We start from the raw sequence: 27047 nt of genomic DNA on the forward strand, positions 1-27047 counted from the left end.
ATTTGAATTGCCATGCCTGGGATTCACACCATAAGGATGTGGAAAAACTGATGTAGCCATTAGCTTTGGAAGCTGCTGTGTCAACTATTGGTAGCACTTCACTGATTCATTTTACTAATCCTTTCAACAAAAACACATTATATAAATTTCAGATCATTGCATTCATTGCTCATCACTCCAACTAAAAAATGCTCCCACAAAACACTGCAGAGATACATTCAATAAATGTTGCAGCAATTAATATTCAGCAGATAATTAGTGATTCACAAATTAGCCTTAACAGTCAGTCCAAATACTGTCTAACTCTAATATCTTGGAAACAATGAGATTCTAAAGGTGCATTTGATACACAAAAAAAACCTCATTATGTCTGATAAATTTGCTCTTAAACATAAGAAAAACACGATTTTCATAAAGGTATTCTGTGAAAGAGAAATTATGATTTAAATATTTTTTACATAATCCTCCATAATCTTCAAATTACTTTTATGGCACTTGTACATAAGTGTACAGTATCCTTCTTATAGGTTTTGGAAAATTCTATAGAACACACTTGAATAGAGTCAAAACTTTTAGTTGCATTTTAGCCATTACTAATGGGGAGAAATGCAAACATAAACAGGACATAAGAATCTCTTTGATACCTTAATGAGATTCTGGTACTCCAATTCAACCTCACATTTCTTTTTCCTCCAAAAAGAAAAATTATGGTCTAATTCTGGAATAATTTCCAAACAATTACCACTTTGATTAAAGAAAATACTGATTCATTCTTGGCATGAAGTTACCTCTGAAAAAGCTATTAGCATGAGATGGAAATCCAGGCAATCACAAGTATCCTAAACACTGCCTGTGAATGATGGAAGTCAATGAATGTTATTTCCAAAATTAATGTTACCCTAATATTACACTCTTCTGAAAAACGAAGTATTCTGATAAATCTTGTGTTGGTCCAGTCTCTGTCCAAATGATTCCTTCACATTTTTTGACCTGCTTTCAAACCTTTCAGGATTTTGCCACACAGTAACTAATAACATCAGATAACCACTTATACCCTGAGACTCCTGATTCAATCCAATCACTACTTCTCCTCTGGCAAAATTCCTTCTCCAGGGAGCCTGGCTGCACCAACTCACCCGTGGGATGTGTGTTCTGGGATTTGAAGAGGCCCACCACGCTTTTCCCGTGGAAGCCCCCAGCCCTGAGGAGCAGAGTGCTGTTTTTGGTGTTCTTCCAGCACACCACGGGCAGGCGGTTGTGGCGGTAGCAGCGAGCCACTCTCTGCAGGCTGCTGTCCTGCACAGACTGAGGCACCACCAGCAGCCCAGGATAGCTGCATTGGCAGCAAAGGGGAAGAAAAAAATAAATTAAACAATTAAAATTGCTTTCAAAATGCTCAGCAATGCAAAAACAGATTCCTGAAATTACAAGCTGAAAACCATCTTAATGAAATACACCTTAACTGTTAGAATTACTTTTATTTTTAAAGTAATTTTTAGTCCAAGCCTAGCAGATATATTAATTGAAGCCAACTGCATTTTAATTAGAAAGCGATTTATGAAAAAAACACTTTCCATTTAAGGTACATGTTATTTGGTTGTATTTTTCTTCTTAGCACAACTCTTATCTATCTCTATAATTAAGCCATATTTTTAAGCATGACAGAAAACAGATTTTTGAGGTACACAAATAATGCAGTAGTTCCATTTTGACAATTGTATATGAAATACGAGAATTGAAAGGAAAGAATGTTAGATTGCCTAAAGTATCACAATGAAAACAATAGTCTTTCGTTTATGGAAAAATATATTTAAATTTTACAGTTGGAGTCATTGGAATAGAGTGCTTGACACTGCATTTTTGTGCTCTGTTAAAACACTGCAATTCACTGAGAGATTAGAAAATTCACTGATATAATACCTTTAAAGACAGAAAACACAGTAAGATGGCAGTTTTGTTCATGTTAGTGAAAGAAGGATTCAAGCAATATGAAATATGATTTTCTATCGCCTCCAAAAATCAAAAATCAACTTAAGTGCCAATTTCATGTGTTATGAAGAAACTAAGATGAGGAACAAGAAACATCTGCTGCTTACTAAATAACTTTTATTCCCTCTACAATATACACTATTTCTGCAAATTCAATTCTTGGACATCTATTCAATTGCCCACAGGCAAAATAAATGTACATGGTATTTACAGTCTACACAGCAACCACAGTAATATAGCAGTAGGTAAGTAATTATGTCCTGAGATTTGTAATTCTTTCAGATACTAATTATATTTTCAAAAAAAAGCCTAGAGAGTATTAAAACATCATAGTTTTAGGGGAGAAAAGGGTTGTCTGCATAATGTTCAAAGCATAATGAAAATGGACAGATTTCATGCCTTCATCTGCATCAATTCTAACTACACAAGTGAGAAAACAAGAAAGGATCTAGTATTTTCCTTCTGTGCCCTTCTTCCTGGCAATTCCATTGTCCATAATGAAAGCAATGACCAGCCTAAACTGGCTCTAGAGAATGCAAATGTCTTCTGATATGACTCATGCAGATAGGCTTTTGTATAAAAGGAATTTTTGTGGGCAGTGTCAGCAAACTACATCAGCTTTCCCAACAAAAAGAAAGGACTTAGTAACACTGATGTGCTAAAACACAGCATGTGACTTTCAGCACATGACGAACTTTTAAACAAATACTTTCATGAAGTGAACTCTAACACATACTTTTTAATTTGAAGAAAACAGTCATTTATAATAGCTTCTGAAGCTTGCTTTTTTATTTAGGAACAGCAGAGATGCTAAATGCAAATACATGAATGCAGATATACATACATGTGTCTCTAGTTTCAGCTGCTTCAGTGAACTGACAAACTCACCTCCTGCAAAGGGAGTACATCCTGTTCAGTGCAGTTATTCTCAAGTATTCTGTTTTGGAGCGAGAGGAGTTGGTGCTGATGGTGCCCAGCCCCAAGCGCTGGTAGTCCCTGAAGCAGGCTCTTTCCACTAATTGCTCCATGGTTGATTTTTCTGATGCTTTCAGGGTACCACTGGTGTGCAGCTCGCTGTCATCTGAAACTAAAGGCAATAATCTTGCTGGGGAGGCCAGCAGTTCCACAGCAAACAGTGCTACTTTCTTCCAAACAAGTTTGTGCTCCTCCCAGTGATGAATGGCAAGGTCCAGGACATGAAAACCACAGCTTACTGAATTTATAAACACTAAACCAGTATTTTAGTCAGCAAACCTGATTATAGCACCAAATTACCTATGCTTGTGACTGGCATGACTAATATCTGTCTAGCTAAAATCCTGGAGAAAGTTATCTCACATATTCATTTGAACTGAAGACAGATAATCTTTCTTTACCAATTTACAAATTCTTTACAGATTCATTACACATTCAAGATAAAAATTAACTACACAGTTTTTTTTAAAGCCATCTTCAGAAGAGGTGACAATCTTTTTAAGGTTTTAAATGTTTCAGTGTTGTAATTTCACAAGAGATGACTGCTGGGTTCTGAATGTCTCAGTTTCAGTGTCAGGCAGCAGCTTTCTTCAGCCAAGCATATCAGCTGCCCTTTCCAAAGCAGAAAAAACTTCAACCGTGAGAGATAAAAAACTATGTCACAAGTTCAAACTACTCTGAAATTCAAGTCAAGCAAGGTCTTTGTACAAAACCGGCCACCTGCCTATTAGTGACATTTTCAACCATTTACAAATACTTCTGAGAGCAGATTTACTGCTCACAGCATGTATCAGTTACTTGCTACCACCTCAAGCATTGAAATATATGAGACCTGTTTCTTCATGGATGAGGCACTGAAAAGTATATGAGGATTTAAACTTAAAACAGGACTTCATAAAACTGGAATTTAAACTTATTTAGAAAATAAAAATTATGCTATAATTAACATTTTACTGGCAGTATACAACATTCAGTATTTACAGAAGTAGTACCTCTAAGATTTTTTTTTCTGTACATCTTTAGCATAAAAGCTAAATGAAAAATTTTCTTTGCCCTTTCAGCTAAAAAAAATAATCCTTTATTTGATCTAAATGATAAAGTTGAACACTCTGGAGCTCTCCTCTTTTTCCTCTTTTTTCATATTTTTCATGGTAAAAAGAAGTCACACAACAGCTGAAGTATGAAGTGCACTAATGAGAAACAAATTTAAATGAGCTTTACAAATAATTCTTTTGGGTCATACAAAATCTTGGTATTTAACAGTTTTGAATGGAAAGCTATAACTGACTCAAGATGAGGGGGCATTTTGTGAAATATTTTTTCCTAAATGGATTTTTCTCCCATGAAAGCAGGTACATTGTTTTGCAAAGTCTGATCACCAATCTCCTGTGCATAAAAAACTAAACATAAGAACTCCTATTCATGTCCTTGAGCTGAAGAGGGAGATGAAGATATTTTCCTGCTTCAAGTTTAAAATGATTTTTTTGATTTTGAAAAACTAAGAAATAATCCCTCTGTTTTACTATTCTTGAGATATGACTGTTTTCAAAAGAAGGTTTCAGTCTCTTGTTTTATTGAACACACCCATACGACCACTATAAGAAAAAGAATTTACTAATGATTGAGATATTCTAAACTCTGAAAACAAAGAGATGAGGAGGAATTTGAGGGAAATCAGATGTTCATTGGCCACAACTCATAACTACAGTACTGTGCCCAGTTTTCAAAATCACAGTGCAAGTTATATGTGGAGTACCTAAAGAAGCCTGAGAAGAGAGCAGTGAACAGGATCAGAAGTCCATCAAGAGTAATAAACAAAAAACTGAAAGAACTGCATAGATTTAACATTGAGAAGACAACAGAAAAATACTACAACAGATCATAAATACATTATGTATTGCAATCAGAACGAGGGGAATAATCTCTTCTATCTGTGTATAGTGGCAGAGTTGAAATGAAGGGTTTAAATTGAAGCAAGAGGAAGTTTAGTCCCGAATCTCAGAAAATTGCTTGTTTTCTCCAGCACTAAGAATGGTTTCAGTATTGGTGTGAGCTGCCTAGAGTTGTGGAACCTTCACCTGTGAAAGCTTTTAAGAAGAAGTCAGGCAAACACCTGTGGGGAACAGATGAAGTTGATCTTGCCTTGGGGCAGAGAGTTGCTACTTGATCTTGTGAAGTTCCTTCCTATCTTTACCATTTCTTTTCTAAGACAGTGCATCACCTGCTGTAGACAGTTCATTGTTGGCAGAGCTGCACAGTCTCCTATACTTCATTTTTTGAGACTTGGAAACAAGTCAAAAACAAAGCCAAAGCCACAGCAGTCAATACAGAAGGAACTGCAGTGATTACTGCCTGTGCTCTCTGCACTCTGTCTGGAGCAGAGCCACTGCTGCTGACAGCTCCCTGTCCCTGATGTGCCAGTGCTACATGGAGAGAAGAGCAAACTCAGCCTTTGGTCACCTGGACACCTTCAGCCAAGACACCTGGAAAGCAGCAGGTCTAGAGACTCACAAGTTATAATTTTAGATGTTTTTTTAGGGAAGGAAAACAGTGACTACCACTAATCTTACACAGCACCTGTGTTCATGGAAGAGTATTGTTGTTTTGTGTATCAGCAATGCAAAAACTCTGCAAGCTTCTTCATCAAGAGACTGTGAATACACAGGTATGACTGTGCTTGGTGTCTCTGGGTGAACGACACAAAACCACCCCAAAATCACCCAGGTCCAGCCTGCAGAATTGTTTCTGACCCAAAGAACATGTAACATCAGAGCACATGCTAACTCAGCACTTCAGGAAGATGCTGGAAATTCAATTAAGAACTCAAGACCATAATTTTTCAGCACTCTACAGACACTCTGTGTTTTCCAAAGCTTTCTTTTTGTCTATTTCTCATCACTTCATCTGGAATGAAAGAAGAGAAACAGTATTTTCAAGCTTGCCTGGAATGGCTTTCTTCCATTTCAGAGAGAACAGAGGCTTCATTCCTGCTTTAGACAACTCATGCATCTGTTCCTAAGTCACATGAGCTGCCTCGCTCAGTGACCAAATATTCAACAGGAAAATTCAGCTTGTTTGATGTTTGGAAGAAATTATCAGTGTTTGAAGAACACTTCATTATCTGAGATGCCTATTTTTTTTTTTTTTAAAGAAAGAATGCTTTGACAAAACACCTGTTTATGTACAGGAGAATCTGGTTCCCTCTAGTGGTTTATTATAAATTAGCAGTGGTCCAGATAAGGATGTAGAGACAGATAAGGATATACAGACAGCATATGGGAGGAAAAGAGGCTTTTTTGGGGAAAGCCAAACTCCACACCATCACACAAACTGCACAAAGTGCCCTAACGTCTTTCTATCTTCTACCCCAAAATAATTTCAACTAAAAATATGGGAAGTGGTATTTTCAGTAGTAATGAGTTCTGCTGCTTTCAGAAATCACTGTCAGTTCCACATCCACAAGTCTCCAATTTGCTCATTCTTGCACCTCACCAGTTACAGATTCCTCATCACAGATTAGCTGCACGTGTCAGATGTCTAGAGAGAAATGGAAGCTGCAGCATGCTTCTGTGCTGTTTCATCTCCACTAGCATGATGTAAAAATGATCTAAGAGATACCATATCTAAATAGTCTGATAATTAAAAAACAATCTAGTACTTTGCTGTACCACTGAATTAAGTGAACTTCCTCTTCTCATTGCAAAAGAAAACACTCACTAAATGCACAGATTTGAAACCCTTCTCTTTCCTGTCTAGGAAAACCCTTCCATTTCTTTTTGAATGCATTTCTCATTCAGTATACCAGAATGGAAGCACAACAGGACAGATTTATTAACCAACATGGACAGAGAAGTCACACTCTCACCAGAGACATCATCCTCCTCATTCCAGCCAGGCCGGCTCCCTCTCTCCTCCACTATCGTTCCTGTTTTCTTCTTCAGTAAGTACTGGCGCCCAATTGTCATCTTCCCAGCACGTTTTGCTCCCTTCACAATGCTTTTGGAGAAGGTACTGTAAATCCAAAACAATAAAAGCATTTGGAAAGATTCATCTCATTCTGCCTGATAGCATTTACAGATTTCTAGAAGGAATACAAATAAAATTGATTTAATAGTTTTTCACTTAATACAACAACTATAAACTTCAGAAAAATTGCTTCCTGTGTTGATTTTTAAACAGAAATTGTACTATTTTAAGATAAATTTGTGTCTTTTTTTTTCTACTGGTAATGAATATCATCATTAAAGAGGTCATCTTTCTGTAGGATTTTATTTTGCTAGTAATGTGATAAACCTAGAAAGTTGCCAAAGTAAAGGCAGAAAAGATAGAAATTACATTTAAGTTTTAGGATTTCATGACTAGCTTGGGATTCTATTTCCTGTGTCAACAATGCACTAATCAACAGAGAATCACAGGAGCTACCACTCTGGAATAGACTAATGATGCAGCTAGTCCAGTAAAAATTAATGTGTAACAAAATTTGAAAGAGGACCAAAAGCTCAAACTCTAAATTAAAAACCAGTAGGGCAAATGCACAGGGTAAAATTAATCCTAATTCACACCAGGCTTTAAGTGGCTGGGCTACTAATTATAAAATAATACACAATTAATCTTCTTTCCATGTTGAGGTTGCATAGCTCAAGATGTTACTTCTATTTTGTGTGTTTCAAAATGCAATAAAGTGCTCCTTCAAATCTACTGCAGCCAGAAGTTTAGATAAATAATATAATTCCTATCCCAAATCTGACATCTGTATCCTACTAATCTATCTCTTACTCAGGAAATACAAAGGGATGCAAAATAGCAATCACTTATTTTGACATGATCTCCACTTTTGCAGAGCTTTCAGGTTGTTCAGTGCATTTGGACAATACAAGACAAGAACATCAGTAAGAAAAGAAAAGAAGAAAGGCTGTACCGGAATGAAGTGTTCTTTTCTTTCTGTTTTGGGAGAATTATCTGTGGTGCTGTTTGCCCAGCTGCAAAGGCAAAAGTGCTGAAGATGGACTGAGGGTAACGGAACTTCATCAACTGCTTCTTAAATATTTCCACCACTTCAGGACTGACTTCTTCATCAAATGCTACTTTAATTAACTGTGTATTGAAGACATGACATGTTAGAAACTGGAAAACAATCTGAGAATTTCAGAAATTGAAAGATTCTAAAATGCAGTAGCAAAATTCCCATACTTTCACAGTATTATGTCCTTCAGAAAATACAGATATATGTACATATGCTTCATTTATTTTGAAGGCTATTACATGTTTTAAGAATTTTTTATTTCCTATTTTAAATTTATGTCCTAATACTAAGGTATCTTCACTAGGCAGCATCTGGAATTCTCGTAAGATCAAATACAAAATATTTTGGTAAATCCAAGTTGTAGTGCTGGCACTAAGACATCTACAGCAGTTCAAATTCTTGTCACATGGGACAGCTTAGCTGGGAAATAGTCTGCCAGCTCTGCCCCTACACTGGGAACTGAGGTTGGTAATGCACTTCAAAGACTCAGCAATTTCAACATTCATATGTCACAACCATTATATTTCCATTACTAAGATGTTCCAATTTTGGCCACACCTTGTGAAGTATAGAAAACTGCTAGTAACAAAAAAGTGATAGTGAAATCTGCTCCTTAAGAAAGAAATAACCTTGTGCAATTCAACACTGATCCATTCACTTGACTAAAAATGTTTTTTTGAAAGGTTCTGGGGAAGAAAAAAAAAACCTCCCATCCAATCATCTTCTGCTGAAAGCAGGTCAACAATTCAGGGAAAACAAATAAGAGACAGAAAATACGGAATCAATTAAAAAGGCCCAGAAGAACTCTAAGAATGTGGAGAAAGCAAACAAAGAAATATCCTAGAGCTCTATTTCTGAGCGCATACCTAGACACCTTTTAAATTCCTTTGCTTGCCATCTAGGAGGTGGATTTCATCCTTGCTTTTCCAATTGCACTTGTTTTGTAAATACTTTCCAAATGACTAATGGCTCTGTTGTTCTAGGACCTCCTTGAAAGGAGCTCTTCAGTCTTTTGGGGTTACACATATCTGAAGTTTTAAAGATACCAAACAGCATAGCTGCATACAAACCCATCTGAAAATCATAATTAATAAACAAAGGGGAGGGGCTATTTCATCCTGTGTTGAACCCTGGCTGTTACATAGGGGACAGGGAATAAACTGTTTGTGGCTTGTTTTTGTTCTCAGAACCTAATACAAAACTATGCTAAACAAAAGCAAAGATGATGTTTGACCTGAATCCAGCTCTGAAAACACTGAGCTGTGTCTGTATTTATCACATCATTGAAGCATGCTAAGTATTCTGGTAAAAAGACTTCTGGAAAATAAAAGTCCTCTCAAAAGCCCACAAGAACTTTTTTTTTTTTGCTTGTTTTACTCATTTGCATTCCTAATTTTTGTTTTTGAAGAGCATACAGAAGGATGATTAGCTAAATGATGTTCATTACTGTAAGGAATTAGTAAAATGTTGTTTTGTTATGGTTTCAAATGTTGGAGTTATTGTTCTCAATGAAAATACGCTTCTGCAGTCAGTCAACCCAGCAAAATATTTCATATCTTAAGCAGTCTACTTTCAGTCCATGACACAGAATTCTTTGCTTGCAGCTTTTGATCTCTCAAAACCAAGAAGGAAAACTCAGGAAAAACTTCAGGATTCCTAATTTTTACCAGTCCATCTCTATCAATTGCCCTGCCATACATCCTTTTGTTGAACACACTGATGGGGATCCTACAGAAAATTCCAAGATCTGTGCCTGTCATACAGAGGCTTATTGGTTCTACTCTAAAGATTCCTGGAAGTGCAGCTTCCATGTACAACATGCCATGACTTTCTGCTATGGATTTTAACAGAAAGCTGGTGAAGTGACAAACCTTGAGAAGAAAGCAACACCCAGAGCTTTTCCATATCGATTCCATGTAGCTGGAGGAGAGAGGAAGCAGGTTCTCACTAGCATCCCCAGGCCTCTACTTACATGCAGGGATTCTGGACCAAAACCAGCCCTCTTCTGGTTCCAAAATAGGTGAGGGAAGCAGTGAAAGAAATCCAATGTGAAAATAGCAACCCTCTGTAAATATTAAGGGGGCCAAGAAATGCCAGGGTTTCTATGAGCTCTGCCTTGTCTATTGACCTTACAGGGCAGAGAACCAGATTCCTCACTAATACCAGTGCAAACTGCTGCTTGTAAATATTTTGAGCTGCCTGCAGCCACATAAATTTTCACAGAACTTCCTTTTACCTGAAAAGTGGCTGAACTGATCTGGAGCCCCTCCTGCATGCTCTGCTGCAGCTGGTTCTGGATACTGATCTTCTTCTCCTTGGTCATGGAGGCAATAGGAAAGCTCCGGATCACGGTCTGCTCCCCAACTGAGGATACAACACACAGACATTGTCAGATCACACAACCTCTGCTCACACTGCCACTGGAATAAACAAGGGTGAATAAGTACAAAGTAACATGAACGTGATGGTACAGGATTAATTTCAGGCAAAATACCAGAAAAGTTAGCAAATTCCTAAAGCTGAGTTTCTACTCTGAATTTCTACTCTATTTCAGCTGTGATGATTAGAAAAATATTCTCCTTCCTTCTGAGTCTTTCTACATAAGGGAAATGCATCCCCAAAACCTAGGTCAGTAGGGGACAAAGAAACAATTTCAAGTTTATTCAGATTGCATAATGCAATTTATAACTTATAAACAGAAATTATATACTTTGATATCTTTACATATGACCACAAACTTTCCACAATACATTTGTACTTCTGAATGACAATCTGCTTAGAAATAGCACCTGTCAAACTATGAAAAAATATCATTCAGAAGAGCTGACATATTAAGAAAATACTGTTATTTCCAAGCAATAATTTCAGGCAGAACACCAACTCATGAATATTTTTCCTTTCACTTGCTTCCAGTGTCTGAAAAAAAACGTTTAATGATGTTGATGCTTGAATAGGTGGACAGGCCAGCTCAAAATCCTGCCTATCTGAAGGACCACAATTACCTGTTGCTTACTGTTTGGATTTTCTTACCCAGTTGATCATGAGGAGTGCCTTTAAATATAATTCTGTAAGTGGTAAGGAACAAAGCTCCTTCAGCAGGGAGGATATGAGGGCCTCCAAGCAGTCCTCCTGTGGCTTCCTCTCTGCCATCAGGATCCAGCAGCACACGGAGACCTTCACAAACAAATTCTTCTCCTGGCAGTAAAGTTGGTCGTAGAATTTTGGGCTGATGCAAATAAATGGAAGTGTAAATGAGTGTTATACTTCAGGTTAGTAATAATATTTGGTTTTAAAAGCTTAAAAATAAAATTATTATGACACTTAGTCTAAATAAGGGAGATAGAGCTTGGACTCAAGGAGGAGAAATGGGTCACAAAAAGCAGTGGGCATGCAACAGCTTGTTTATGATCAGAAGTCTGGCTCTACTGGTTTCATATTTCATGAGACCAAAGCCAAGCACTTTATTTATCACTGGTGGAAATTTTCTTTTAACGTTTTGATATTTCCTCATAACATTATGAGAGGAAAAAAAAAAGATGACTAGATTTAATGATTCTAATACTTGTAAAGAATACAAACATGTTTCATAACACTTGCCTTCTGTATTGGTGGAAGCCTCCTACTCTCACGATGGACAGCCTCCAGGGTCTCTATGTGCATTGCTACAATGCCTGAAAGGCAGGAACACCATAAATGAAGTCTCACACAATGGGAAAGAGAAAGCTGCCCTGAAATTAAAACTCTGATAATTCTGAAATTCTCAAATTTTGACACTAAGCAAATAATTATCTGACATTCAACAGCAATTACAGTCTGGAAAAGAAATCTAACACTCTAACTTATCTGAAGGTAACTCAAATTAGAAAATGCATTTGTTTAATTAGGTAAAGAAAAAAGACTATAAAGCACCTCTTTGTAACAATTCCTACCTGGTATCATGCAGTGCAGACCCTTGATGTGATCCTGTGTGACCCCACTTTCTGTGCAAACCTTGTCAATAAATCTGGTGATGAAGCGCACAACTGCGTTTGCAACATCATTGTTCTCTGAGTCCTCAAACCCACTCTCAGTGTCATAACTCTCTGCAACACTGCCTGCAATGCTAAAGGCAGAAATAAAAGCAGTAACAAGCATGAACAATTCAGCTGGTGATGCACATGTGACACTGGAACAGACACTGACAAGCTGTAGGGGTTTTTCCTAGCTACAATTTGCAAACCGTGCTAAAAGCATATGGTGGTACCACAATTACATTGTACTTTCATTGCCAAAATGAAATTCATTCATTCATGAATGATGACATTGGACAATTTTCTCTCCATGAGTCCAGCACAGATAGGCCCAGAAGAGAAAAAACAGCTTTTAGGAAGAGAGCTATATGTCTTCCTTTCATAAAGTCAAGTAAAGTATTTGCAACCCATGGCAAGCAAATATCCAGTTATATAGAGAAAACCATTAATTGTATATTTAGGTTGCAGAGCAAAGCAATCAAAAGCTACAAAGATCATAAGGAAAATTTTTTGTGCATTAGATAAGCAAGCAAGTCAGTGGGTGATGTACTTTGAATGTCTAGAAATGCCTCCCATAATAACATTAGGGGCCAAATTCATAGATTGCAACATACACCACAAGCAGTCTACTGAGCACATCCTAATGCCTGAGATTAGAGGTGTGTAGTCAGCAGAAATTAGTAACTCCATGGGGAGCTTCATCCTGATAGTCTTTTACTTGGTGCCAAAGTACTCACATAGTGTTCTATAATTTTATCAAGTGAGAATTTGTACAGAGAGGTGATAATGAAGACAATAAACAAAGAGGGAGGAAGGCTTGTTATGAAATATCCTGGATTTGCATGCTAGGGAATGAATGGAACTGGTGTTATACTCCTACTGCTTCCTTAGTAATTTAACCTTTGCCTTTGTGGTTTAGCCTTCTTGCTTTTTGTGACCTCAGTGCCTTTCCTCCTTTGCAGCTGTTGCACAGAAATGATGATTTTATAGATGCTATACAAATGCTTTCTTGATTTTAGGTTCATACAGTGGTTTTTTCAAGTTATATAAAAACTAACAGAGTAGGTTTGGGGCTGCTGTTTTCTTTCTCACCAAACCCCATGTTTGTCTTCAACATCTGCATTACTAGATTAAAAATTCTTACTGGGACAATACAATGTTCCTTTAAATGGAATCACTCCAGACAAAATGCTGCTATTTGAGAGGAATCATGTTAGACTTCTACTCAACTACTAAACTTGAAAGGAAGTGAAGATGCTGAAACAATCTGGTATTTAGAGCACAGCCACTGTGCAAGCTGTGGCTTGTCCTGCTGGATGAGGCCTGGCCTTGGGTACCCACCTGTTTGTGACAATGCTGTTGCTTCCACTCTCCCAGTCCCCAGTGGCTGATGTCCTCAGCAGCTTGTTCTTACTTGTATCCAGTGGTACCAGCAGGTAGACCATGAGGTTGGCAAAATGAATGGCCTGGCTGAAAACTGTGCTTTCCTCATTCTGGACCAGCTCCTGCTGTGTCTGTTTATTAAGGGTTGGCCACAACCTCAGCTGCTCAGCAGCCAGGTCCATTGCTGTCTTCTCCTGGTCTGCAGGAGGTTTGTCCTACAAGACACAGAGAAAGAAATATAAAGACATAGAAGAAAAGAGAAAACTACAACTGAAAAAACAATGCTTGGCCAAAAGCTTTATTTATTAAATTGCTAATTAAATTTCTTCAGTTATTTAAATTATATATTCATTTAAAAAGAAAGAGCAAATAACTACCCTTAACAGGAGAGTTATGATTATGGGAACTGAGCTTTGAGAGCAGTTTACTGAAATGCACCAGTAGCAGCACATGGGCAGATCTACATAATATCATTACTTTTAAGGTCTTTTTTATGCCATCCACTCTTCCATGTTTCTTCCAAGTGGTGATTTTAACTGATTTTAACACAGCTGTTCTCCTCGGCTTATCCACTTAGCTTAAATAAAAACAAGCATAAATCAGATTGAGAAATAACACGCAGCTCATGGCTCGATGCTGGCAATATCCTCCAAATTCCTAGGATGTTCAGGTGAGGGAAGCTTTTATTTAAATAGCTTCCAGACCAGCTGAAACATTCATGTTTTTATATGCTGGAGTCGAATTCTAGCATTAGCTTAAAGCAAACTAGGTAGATGGCACACAGTCAAAGTAGAATGAAGAAAGCTGGCAGCTGATATTAGTGACCTAAAGCCTGATGTTAAATTAATGAATGACTAGGTATCTTGCAAAAGCTTTTTCCACACTAAACTGAGCTATTATCAAATTATAATGCTTTGCAGATAAATGTAAATTTCTATTATTTGTCATGTTATTGTATACTGCGTAATACAGGAGAAAATTAAAGAAAAACACATAAAATTGGAAAAAATGTAACTTAACTCTGTGATCTAGGAGACAATTAATATGTGAATAAAAATATTACTTTATTATATTAATAGAGTCTTCTACCTTTTGTTTCAACTGCACTGCATGGTTGTCATCTTTGGCTGTAAGGTAGAGGGAGCGAACTTGATTTTGCACGTTGCTATAGAAGGTTGTTTCCCAAAACTGCTGGTTAGTCCAGATAGGATGATCTTGCACACAGGTGTAAGCAAACTGACTAACCCCAGGTGCTAATTTCTGAAAGCAAAAATATGCAAAGTTGACAAATCAGTCCTATTATTCAATTTCTTTTAAAGGCTGTGACTTCAGAACTGACAAAGTCATATGTGTATATATATGATTAGTAGGACAGACTGAAATATGAAATATAGCAACTTTTGTACTGCAATATAGGCTAGAGAAATCATCTCCAGTTTTGTGCCATTCAAGATGTTAACATACAGGGAGTTTGTATACAAGTCTAATGCCACTGCCAGGCATGGTCTTCTTGATTGAGAGTAGAAAAATGAGAACTGAGTTAAGAATTTTGTGATTACACTACAGAACACATATGTAATATAAAACATCTTCCTTGCCAACAAACCACAGTATTTTCAATAACCTAGCTGTACAACATAGAAATCAGTATTCAAACAGATGAAAATGATTTCTTATTTTATTTAGTTTATTTCACTACTACTGTAATAGTGAAAATTAAAGTGTCAGCTGAGTCCTTCCAATAAATAGCATTTGTTGCAACAGCAGAAGATTAGATAAATCGTTATCTTCAGTGTTATTTACTGAACTGAATGACCCAAATCCAGTTCCTGAAAGAGTGCTAATTTGGGTATGTTCTTTGAAGTCACAAGGGTCTGGATCACTGTAAAGTCTCAAACAAACCCAGAATTGTTACAGCATTAGTCATTATGAATGAACCATTTTTTTCAAGTACATCTATTTATTTAGGTTGCACTAGTCTCCCAGGGAGTTGTTTAATATTCTTGATAACCACATACAAAGGAAGGAAATTTATTGCAATGACCCAAATAAAGAATTAAATCCTTCATCATATGTTCTTACTTTTTGAAAAAATAAGGCCACAAAACAATGTTGTATACTGCATGTAGCAAAGAAGCAGGTAATCTAAATTTGTGCTTATGAGTATTTCTGCAGCAGACCTGAAGAATGAAGTACATTACTGGGTGCCTCATTTAATGTCTGTAACTCACAATACTACCCATTACCTGAAACACACAGTATCTAGAACTTAGATTTTACTGCAGTGATTATGTTCTGAAACACTTTCCTGGAGAGCATGAATACTACTCCATTTAATATTTGTAATTGTAGAACTGCACAGAACAGCCAGTACTTACAATATTTCCCCAGCTGGCACTTGGGCATTCAAGTGGAAGGGTAGGAAATTACAACCAAAAATGTCGCAGTCTGGTTTACAGATTTCCCGTTTTGCAATTCTTCAAACTGTGTTTTCCTCACTGGGCTCCTCCAAGTACAGCATGAACTGAAACTTCTGATCATGTGCCATGTACTTATTCCCTATCAAAGGTTCTGGAAAATTCTATAGCTAAGGACATTCTATGTGACATGCTAAGAGAATTTACCCCACTGAAGTGCCTTCTTGTGCTTAGCCATCTAAAAGTGAGCAGTATAATTCTGATTTTATCATGCAGAATTTCATCAGAATTTCTTGGTAACCTGTTAAGAAATCTACATCTACTCAAATAATGTTCAATGTGACTTTGTTTATTCAATGCAGACTGAGAGAGCAGATATGTGGTTTGCTTAACAGATGCCCAAGTTTCAATTGTGCTGCAGTTTATGGCAGATGACAGGAAACGATAACTGATCTCCCATGCTTGACCCCGCTGTCAAATCCCAGAATAGGTCAGCACAAACAGTGTCCTACTCATCTTTGTAGAGACTACTGGACATTCCCTTGGAAAAACCCAATCATACACAAAAGACACACCACAGGGCCCACAGATTGATCTGGCCCAATCATTGACCTACCTCAAAATCCAGATGCACAAAACCTGTGTTACAGAGGAACAGGGATGATGGGTAAATCATGGAATAAAAATATGGACACCATAGCTTGAAAGCAAAGGTTAGTGCTAAAGCCATATAATGACTTTGACTTATTATTTGTTTTTTCACTGGGACTGAATTCCCAGCCACAACAGGTCTGCAAAAAGGGAGCAAGAATGTCAAGAAGAGGGGGAAGGAAAAAGGGGAAAGGACAGAAAAGAAAAAGGGGAAAGAAAAAACAAAAGAGAAGGAAAAAAAAGTCTGTTCAAGCCTAGCTAGTTGGTGGGGTTAACTCATGTCAGTTTGTGCAGTAAATGCACACAAAGGAGTGAGTTGGCTATTAACATCTTCAGTTGCCTTCGATGACTCAGCCCACACCAGGTAACTGGGTAAACTGGGTAGAAAAGGGGCAGTCTTTGACACAAACTCAAAAGGAAGTTTAAGCTCCTAAAAGTGGGTCTAAAGAAATAAAAATGAGATAAATTATTTTCAAATGGGGACAAACATGACAGGAAAGCTGAGGGGCTTTTAGATGCTCTTCCTATGCTCATAATTTAAAATCATGAACAGCCATGTACAAAACGTAATTTTTAAACACTGGAGATTTATGTTCACATATAACAACATAAATCAACAGTGACAATAACTCCTAGACCAAATAAAAAAGTTTGTTTACAAAAGCATGAAAAAAAACACATCAAAAAAAGCTCAGTGATCATAAATATTATCCTTCTCATCACCTGCATGTGTTGAAACAAATGGCAAAACCTGATAGTGGCCAGAGCACAGAATCAAAATCAGGACTTGCAGTTCCTGGCTCTGCCAGTTATTGTGGGCAAAATCACTTTGGATTCTCTGCTTGTTTGGGTTACTCTGTTTGTAAAAAAAACAGTAACAATATCAACCTCAAGAAGCACACTGCTGTTCCTGCCCAGCATAAACCCACGGACTAAAAATACTTTTGGTAAAAACATAAGCATTCCATGAAGTTTGCAGTGTCTATATTCTCTATGCTGAGAGTGCTTAGTCTGCCCATTTCCCTAGAATGGAAACTCACCTAACACATCAAAAGAGCCCCAATGTTCACTGCTGCACTCAAAAGAATTTGCTCAGAATTTCTCCAGTTTAAGCAGAACAGTAGTTTGGTGTTTTCCATCATGAAATACTACATATAAAAAACATATCTTCACCCAGGACAGCTAAACTACACTGATGTTTGTGCTCTCTCTCTGTCCCAGCAACTCACTCCTGCCAGACAGAATGAATGCAGGAGGCAGCAAAAGAATTTCCTACTTATAAGGGAGGATTTAGGGACTGACAGCCTAAAAGAGACCCCAGAAGAAAATAATAAAAATAGTTTTGAACTGATGAAGTCCTTATTCTAAAGCTGTCAGTATGACAGAAAGAGCATGGAGGTGTAAATTGTAACAAGCAACAGAAAATCAGTTAACTTCTGCAAAGGACACTGAGTCCTTTAAACAGATGAATGAAACTTAAGAACTCCCAAACGCTCCCTTCCCAAATTTTGTACAAAACAGACCTTACCCCTATCAAAATAATTAATTACATACTCAGTTTGTGAGAATACAAGGTAGGTTTGGGACTTGTTATGTAAGGTTTGGGACTTGCTATGTAAGACTATACAGGCAACTTCCTGAATTCAGGAATTATCTTGCCATTATTTCCACCTTACTGAGAGATACTGGATAGCACCTGCCTGGTATTTTTTCCTTGTTTCCCTACACTGGATACTCCTGATTGTGAAAATTATATTCGCAACTCAGTAAGAAATATGCACCAGTTCCAAGACTCCCAAACTTGCTGTGGGGTCCAGGCCCTCAAAGAATGTCTCTGTAACATTAAATTATCTAGATTGCTTGTTTCCGATAAAGAAAAGCATGTGTTGTGCTGGTCACTCAGCAGTTACTACCCCTTACACCACAAAAGCTTAAAGAAGGAAGTTTATTATAGCAAAGCAGAGGATCAGCTATTGACTGTGAAGTTGAAAAGTGATTTTTAAACCAAAAATAATAAAACCCCAAGTACGAATATACCTAACTGCTCTTTCCTCACAGGATTTTGCTGCATGTCTCTCAGTTATGGAAATGAAGGGGCAAACTCAACAGTACTTTGAATGTTAGGTTTAGTTAATGTTAGTTTTTTAGAGAAATCCAGTTTACTACAGAAATAAAGTGTCTTTCTGTCTCCAAATGACAGCCTGAGTTATTGGTTTGGATATATTTGCTGAGAAAATGAAGCAGAACAAGTGAGAAGGAGGATGCTGCTGAAGGCAAGGAGTAGCCTCCTCCTCAGCTCCTCAAGGCATCACTGGCTGTGGGTCATCATCTGACCCTCTGAGGAAGCTACTGCAGCACCTTTGCATGCCAAAGCTCCTCCTCTCTTCTACTGCTTACAGTTATCCCTGGAATCTGTAGGCTTAGAGATCATCAGGACACAGTGCACTGCTAACTTAAAGAGCTGCTCCCTGTCCCTGTCCCTGCTTAGACGAACATCCAGTCAGCCAGCACCTCCAGCACACCAGGAGCAGGTACAGTTACTGCAGCCACCCCTGCACAAGTGATGCAAACCAAACTCTGCATGTAAAAACGTTCTACCAGCCAGCCCTGCAGACACATCCATGCTGTGTGGACAGATCCTGGTAAACCCAAAAAAGTTCAAAGCTGTCCCCCAGGATCAACCTCACTGACTGACCTTGAAGATCATCCAGCTCCAACAGCCCTGCCATGGGCAGGGACACCTCCACTACCCCAGGTGGCTCAGAGCCACATCCAACCTGGCCTTGGACACTCCCAGGGATGGGGCAGCCACAGCTTCTCTGGGCAACCTTCCCTCACTTCTCATCACCCTTGCAATTAACAATTTATTCTTATTATCTATTCTAAATCTACCCTCTTTCACTTTAAAGCCATTGCACACACATACTCCAACAGGGATAATTTTATATGAGTATGTTTTCAAATCTGACTGTGTGCTACATGGATAACATCAGTCAAAAAATTCAATTCCATCAATGGCTTTCCTATTTAGTCTGAAGTATAAAATTATATCCATACATATTGTGCACACAAATGTGGGGCAATGTCATAAAAGCATGAAGGAAGAACTGCAAAGCTTCTGTTGATTTCTATTTTACTGCTTTAGAAAAAAATGGTGAAATACTAAAATGAGCTTCGTCTCCAACCTGAAAATCTTGGCAACAAAAAAGAAAACAACTTGCCCCCTTTCCTGCCACCAAGTCAAGACTGACTTATATTTTAAAATAAAATGAGCAGTAAAGTGGTCCATTACACTGTTTATCTACTATTATTTTACCATGAAAAATAAAAGGAAGGTCAATTCACTCATAATTCAGCGCTACCAAATCACAGCCAGGTACACTAAACCAGCAGAGGGCAATAGAATTCTAGAATTTTGCAAAAATGGGATGTAATTCTGGATGGAGCTTTATTTACTGTATACATTTTCTGGCAAAAGTCATTTAAACATCTAATTACTCATGATCTCTAATCCTAGATTCCTGAAGGCCATGTGTAATTTACTAGTCATTACTTAAAGCCATGTAGAATACCTCAGATTTCTACACGATTTATCACGATGGATAGATGCTAATACAAAGTCCCCTGCAACATTAAATAATACACATAATAACATACTTCTTTCTCCAAAGACATAAAAAGAGATTTAAATAGCTCTGTGATACAAAGAAAGAAAGGAAACTAAAATTGTCTAGAATGACGTATGTTCAGACGCCACAAAAAAGAGAGAAGATATTTTCATATCAGAACTTTACAGTTCTAAAGAAGGTTAAAGTGGATAAGAAATAGTTTGATTTTTCTCTCTCTATACATCACAATGAAGTTTTGGTGGGTTAAATCCATTAGTTAAGATACAGATTTCACAAATTCTCAGTTGAAGTGCTGAATCCACCTGAAGAGTTTTTCAAGCTTTGACAATTATTTTAAAAATCTCCTAAAACTTTGGATCAGGTGGTTCAGCCATGAGTGTGCACCTGTGAGTGTACTGGAATGGTGGCATTGGCTCTACCCACAAAAATAACCCACAGCAACAAAGTTGTTATCCAGGTCTGTGCTCGGAAATAAATAAACCCTGTAAATCTCACAAGTTCATGGCTTTTATCTATATTCAAACAATGGTTCTTAGAATTATTGGTGACCTGATATGTAACTTAAAGCCTGGCTAAGTAGAACATCTAAGTAATCCCCCAAGGAGGTAGTAAAATAACTACTTTAAGTTCTTCTGTCACTTCATTCTTTAATTACTATTTCCCTTCTTCTGTGGGAGCTTTCTCTGTCTTCTGGTCAAATTATTTCTGAATTTCTCTCAATATGCAGCATTTCCTTATCTGAAGAAACTACTAAAACAACAGCCCTCAAGAACAGGATGAGCAAATTTGAAAGATGTAAGAGTACAATACAGAATATAAATTGCAAATTCATAACATTTTAACAGTAGTAGACCTCATCTCGGCAATACAAATTTTATATATATACTACATGGTTCAGGTGAAAGAGGATGGGCAAAATTAGGAACCGCAATATTATGAAGAATTCTGAAATTAAGGAAAAGAAAACTGAACTTGCACTCTGAGCTAAACCATTTGAGAGATCAAACAAAATCCAGTTTGACCAACAAAGAAAATGATTGCGGAGGTGCTGAATGGAAGTGCCTTACAGAGCAGGATATTGTCAGGAACAGCTCTGCCAAATGCTGAGGTGCAGTTTTGGCACATGCAGTGCACGAGGAAGAGGACAGCCACACTCCTGCCCTGTGAATTCTTACTGGCACTGTGTTATGAACTCATGACAACGAGCTGATATAGTATTCACAAGTTCAGAGAGCTGTGATTAATCAGAGGAAGTCAAGAAGAGCATCCTACCAAGAATTCCAACTGTAGGTATTGTCATGAAGGTACAGAAGCGGCAAATGGAAAAAAAATGAAGGGATATGGATGAAAACAAAAGTAGGAGATATAAACCCCAATTATGGGCTTATATCACTTGGCTGTGTAAGGAAGAAAAGCATTTGTGACATCTCAATTCTTTGATCACACTCAGTTTAAATTGTTAATGAGCTATCTAGGATGGCAACTGAGACATTCACAGAGAAGCAGGCAATACACACAAATATATCAGCAATTTCCCTCCCTTACCATCTGTAAGCATTTGCTCTCTCATGGAAACATAGAATAACACTGCTCAAGTCGGATAATAATGCTACAATGAAATGGAACTCAATGAAGGAAATTGTGTTTTCAAGCAGAAAGTTCCATTCTACTGGGATAAGGATGTGGTGATGAGGAGGCAAAGCTGAACTTACACATATGGAAAACGCATGGGGGACTCTGTTACTTCATTTACATTCCTTCACATTAAGCTCAGAAGCTTTACTAGATTTTAATTAAGCCACCAGAAATTCTTTCATGGTGAAAATTCTAAGTGAATCAGAATTTCTGTAACACTGTAATCCCCCCTAGAAGGAACAACGTAAAGAGATGGGCAACAACGAAATTAAAATTCTCAAACCAGAGTTATGTACCATTTCTAGAAAACAAGCTAAAGGGAAATCAGTTACAAATGATGTGATCCAACATAGAGGAAATGCAACAGAAAGATTTTTCCGTATTCTACGCAATAGTGAGTCAGTTCCTCACTAACATAAATTTACTACAAAATTTATCATTACGTCCATTTTAATTGGGGGAAATTTCCTGTTTTCTCTTCCCAACCAAGTACTTCCTCCCACAAACCACTAAGGAAAGGAACTACAGATTGCTAAACTATGTTTTCCATTATGTTACCATTCTGGAAAAGCCAGCTTCTTCAACAGAGCAATGTTACCTCATTAATTGATTTCCTAAATTCCTTGTAAAGACACGTGTTAAAAACATTCTCCACTTAGTCTCTCCATGTTAACCTGTTGTATTATACTTTCTTAATTTCTTTTTCCCCACCTAAAAATAGTTTTGGAAGTGAGATATTCTGTACTGCAAAGACATAAAATGTATTCCACAGGCATGTACTATGTATCCATTCAGAAGCAAAGTGCACAAGCTAAAATCTTAAGGATCAGAGATGACATTTGGGTGCCTGTGTTTGCAAGGGATACTGCAAAAGCACTCAACCATAACTAACAAGAACCCTCAGATTCCTGTCTTAACATGAAAAGTATGCTTTCTTTTACAAAAATAATTTACTGAACTATAATATTTATATGAAAATAACTTTTAATGGATGTAATAAAATCTTTTGACTGGAGGAGTGTTTGGAAATATTGACAGAACTCTGACCATTGCCTTAAAAATGCTCTTCTATGACCCCACTCATATTCATAAGCACCTGCCAAGTAACCACATTATTCTCTCTCAAAAGTCAATAAAATCCTGCTTTTAGGTCATGTCTATTAAAACTTCAGCCCTAATTAACCTACTGGTGCACAGAATCACCAACAGTAATGATTACTATTATGAATAATGATGACTGTCATGAATCATGAGCAATAATGATGACTCCACAGCTTCCTTCCAATGCTTCAAACTGCCTGGTTTCAAGTATTATTACTTCTTTCAAAAATACATGTTGTAAGCTCTTGAGCGTAAGTATCTTCATTTTTCTGTTCTTTTGTACAAAAGCAACACAGTTAAGGCTCCTGGATTTTCCAGGAATGCAAATAACGTTCATATAGACACTTGATAATGTTGTAGATGTTCATTTGTGGTTCAGCTTCTTCTCTATTATCATTGCATGATACAGCCATGCTCTTTTTAAGCAGGCAACTTATATGTGTTTCTATATTAAAGGGATTAGCATTCTGAGAATGGATAAATAAAATAATTTTAGTACTAAAAATAATGTTACTTAATACTATTTCAGTCACAAAAACATTTCCATAGACTAAGATAGTATCAGAACTGGCAGGATAGAGATACAAAAAGAAAATTAATGGAAGCAGACAAAACTCCTTGCCAAGACAATAAAGGAAGTCTTTCACGATGGGAGTTTCCTAAATTAAAGCCAGCAATTCAAGAGTGAAGAATTTTAAAGTAGAAGTGATTTTAATCCAAGCGCACCAGAGTAGGACAGAAAGTTTTAGAAGAAAGTATAATAACTAGGTGCAAGAATGAAAATATTTCAGTGTAGAAAGCTAACATGTTACAGAAAGCTTTCCTAGCTTTCCAGGAGGCTGAAAGCATGCTGCTGATTATGAGAATTACTTGGGACAATCACAGTTGTGCAGAAATTAAAAATCAAAAGTCATGTTAAATGTAAAAAAACCCACTAATTTTGCTTTTTTAAATTAACTGCATCATCCAATAGCTTTATGCAATTCCCTGGTATTTACACAAATTCTAAAATAAACATTAATATAATATTGTCATTAAGTAACAGAGATAATGTTAGTACCAAATTATTCCACTGTTTTCCACAGCAGGTGGACCAATATTCCACTGATTCCAGCTGACACTAACTGTAAAATCTGCCTGACAAAGACATAAAAATGTAATCAACTCTTCACCCATCATCACAGATTTTCCACATCAGCCTTTCAGGGGTATCTTCACAGCTGCTGCTACACAACAAGGAGCACAATTCAAATTATGAAGCTTCTGTTAACCTTGAATTGGGTCTTTCTTAGAAGGGTTGTTCATGATAATGATTAAAATATTATAAACTATTCCAAATTTCACTAGTACTGCCTCCAATCTTCAGAGAAACCCTTCATCCATGAAACTGGGAATCCCTCCTACACCCAACACGCTCTGGAGCTGAGCACTCATTTATTCAGGCATTTCAAGGAGTTCAACTGTTACTGAAACTTGGTAATCCATTTCAGCTAGGAAAGTACACACTCAAAGTACTTTCATTTTACTGTTCTGTTATGCAAAACACCACATATAATTCACTATGGAAAACATTTGAATTATTGCTATTGGTGCATTAACATGAAATACTTCCAGTTTCACATTTTTTTATTCATTCAACTTCTTACTTAACTCACAATTTTGTATTGTCCTGGAAGATTATAAAAAAAGCCCTTGGACTAAAATCCTTTTCTTCAAAAAAAATGCTGCCAGGATAATTCTTAAGATGACCTGAACAAATGTTCTGTACTATATTCAAAGATTTTAAGTTATTAACACCAAATGTTCTTTTAAAAACTCTGAAAAAAGCTTAATATTTTATGTAATTCTCTTTCATTCTCAACAAAAGTACAGGAACATGGAGTACAAATGAAAAATGGGCAGCCATGCAGATGAATAACCCAGTGATGCCATATCCTAAGGACTTCAGCCAGCCCCAGTCTGCAGAGCTGCAGACTCATTTCTCTCATTCCATTTCAAGTTCTACAAAAAATTCACATCAGTATCCAACTGAAATTTTATTTGAAATTTTGTGGCTTAGAAGCATTTAAAAAATCAATTTAAAAATCAGTTTTTCCCTCTCGCCCTCCCAAGAATTACATAATTTAGTCATATAAAAATTCAAAAGCAGTTTCCAGTACATCTTGCTAAAAGACAAATGTCAATTTGAATGTAATACATCCAAACTGTGAGAAATTTTGTTGCATTTGGGTTACTTTTTGCCTAAACCAGATTAGCACTCTCCAAGCATACAGCAAACCATTAAAAACAGCTGACTCAGAAATTTAAATTAATTTCTAATTTTCTAATTAACATGTGATTCTGAAAAATAATACTGCTCTGAATACTGCCATTTAAGGAAATGCTTGTCTATAAATATGGAATCCCATTAATAATACCTACACAGATAAAACTTTACTCTTAGACTAGTATATTTTTATTATGACATTTCCTTTATTCAAACACTTCTGAATGCCCAACAACAGAAAATTTCCAAGTGTTATTGTGGACTGTGCAATGTGGTAGAAAGGTATGGGAACACAGATGATCATACCCAGTTTAACCACAACATTTTAGCTGTAAAATTTTGAAAAAGATCCCTGAGGGGTAGAAAATTTTACTATAATCTGCACAAACAGGTTGAGAGGGGAACCCAACTGTGTCTAACATTCAGTGGGTGAGGGACTGAGCAGAGTGCCAGAGATCAGCTGAGCTGCAGCGAGGGTAGATGGAGAGGTGGCCCCTGCCTGGGGCAGCACTGGGGACCTTGGGGTGGCAGCTCTGCTGCTGTGTCATTGTCATTGTCCAGGACAGGCTGGAACTGGAGCCTGCCAGAAAGGCAGCGTGGGGCTCACCACATCCTGCCAGCCTGGCAGGGAGCCTGGGACAAACAGGGCGCCCAAAGCCTGGGGATGGGACAATGCTGGTTGTGCAAGCACCAAACTGCTCCTCCATGAGTTAATGCAAGGAAAACATGATTAAAATAGGTCCCTTTCCTCTCCTCCTCTCTTCCCCCACATGGAACAAGATCTTTTTTTCCACAGCACCAAGGAATACTACATTTCCACTTTATACACAGAAGAAGTGAGCACATACTAAATAAGCATGGGTCATTGGTACCATGAAAACATGGAAAAATTCTTTTATCTTCACGTATAAATACATTTTATTTATATTGTTTCAATTTTAAACAAAATTCCAACGGTATTACTAATGGTAAACTAAAACCTTTTTCTAACCCAGAAGCAAAAATTTGTTTGTTTTTGTGACATTAAGAGTACACACCAAAGTCCACTGTCACTGATGAGTCACATTTTGCTAACAGCTTGTGTCCAATATTTAAAAATTTTAAAAAGCATTGGAACTATTTTTTCTAGAAAAATTCAATTATTACTCCAGGCCACAAATATGCAACCAGTGCTGACTTCCTGTCTATGAGTTTAATCCCATCAGCTCTGACTTAGAGTGTGATCAAATCCTGCCTGATCAAGTTTCACAATAGATCACTCACCAGACTTCAGGGAGAATTCTGAAATTTCACCAGACATCCCAAGAGCTCCTAGCACGCTGTACACAGCGTGATGTTTCTTGTAATTTTAATTGGATCTGTGTAGAAATACCCTAGACTAGGTTTTAAATAAGCAAAGGCATTAAGACAAGATGGGTTACATCATGCCAGCTTGCTCCCTTCTTTAAATTTTCTGCTGTTTTACCAAAAATATTTTAAAATCCCTGAAGGCTAATGCATGACACAACCCTTCCAGAATATTACCAACATCATCTCCAAGTCTTAAGTTGCGTTACTGCTCAGTTTCTTGGCTTATCTGCTGGACTCAAACAAAACCAGGTCCTTCTCATGATTTATACACCTCAAACACTTGGTGACTGCACTGTGTTCAGTAAAACACAGTGAAGTTATTTAAGAAGAACAGGTAATTGTTTCATTTGTGCTCTGCTTTATCTTGGATAAACAAAATGAAACCTAACATTTCATAATGTTCATAATGTTCCATAAAGGAACTGTGAAGTCGTGTAACTTCTTTATGCTACTTCACTGGAAGCAACAGGAATGACATTAACAATGAAATGCTGCAACACGAAATCCCATCACAACTTCCCATCAAAATGCCACAGCAACCATAGATGGTAAAATATCAGACTGGCCTGAACTGTAAAGACTCTTAGAACTCTACCACACTTTTAGATTTACTACAGA

General features: G+C 37.2%; 1 protein-coding gene across 11 annotated transcripts in view; it reads right to left on the reverse strand.

Moving 5' to 3' along the window:
* Positions 1–27047, reverse strand: part of SBF2 (SET binding factor 2) — a 230524-nt gene that overhangs the window by 35034 nt on the left and 168443 nt on the right. For 10 of the 11 annotated variants that reach the window (XM_064425493.1, XM_064425489.1, XM_064425488.1 and 7 more), the window contains 10 exons: positions 14470–14640; positions 13339–13595; positions 11917–12089; positions 11585–11658; positions 11018–11213; positions 10224–10351; positions 7883–8058; positions 6830–6975; positions 2878–3076; positions 1137–1333 (listed from right to left, as the gene is read on the reverse strand). In XM_064425493.1, coding sequence (XP_064281563.1) covers positions 1137–1333; positions 2878–3076; positions 6830–6975; positions 7883–8058; positions 10224–10351; positions 11018–11213; positions 11585–11658; positions 11917–12089; positions 13339–13595; positions 14470–14640 — 1717 coding nt within the window. The remainder of the gene's footprint in view (positions 1–1136; positions 1334–2877; positions 3077–6829; positions 6976–7882; positions 8059–10223; positions 10352–11017; positions 11214–11584; positions 11659–11916; positions 12090–13338; positions 13596–14469; positions 14641–27047) is intronic. The other variant, XM_064425483.1, reaches the window with a different exon arrangement.

The sequence above is a fragment of the Passer domesticus genome, chromosome 6 (assembly GCF_036417665.1).
Source record: "Passer domesticus isolate bPasDom1 chromosome 6, bPasDom1.hap1, whole genome shotgun sequence".
Classification (NCBI taxonomy): Eukaryota; Metazoa; Chordata; class Aves; order Passeriformes; family Passeridae; genus Passer; species Passer domesticus.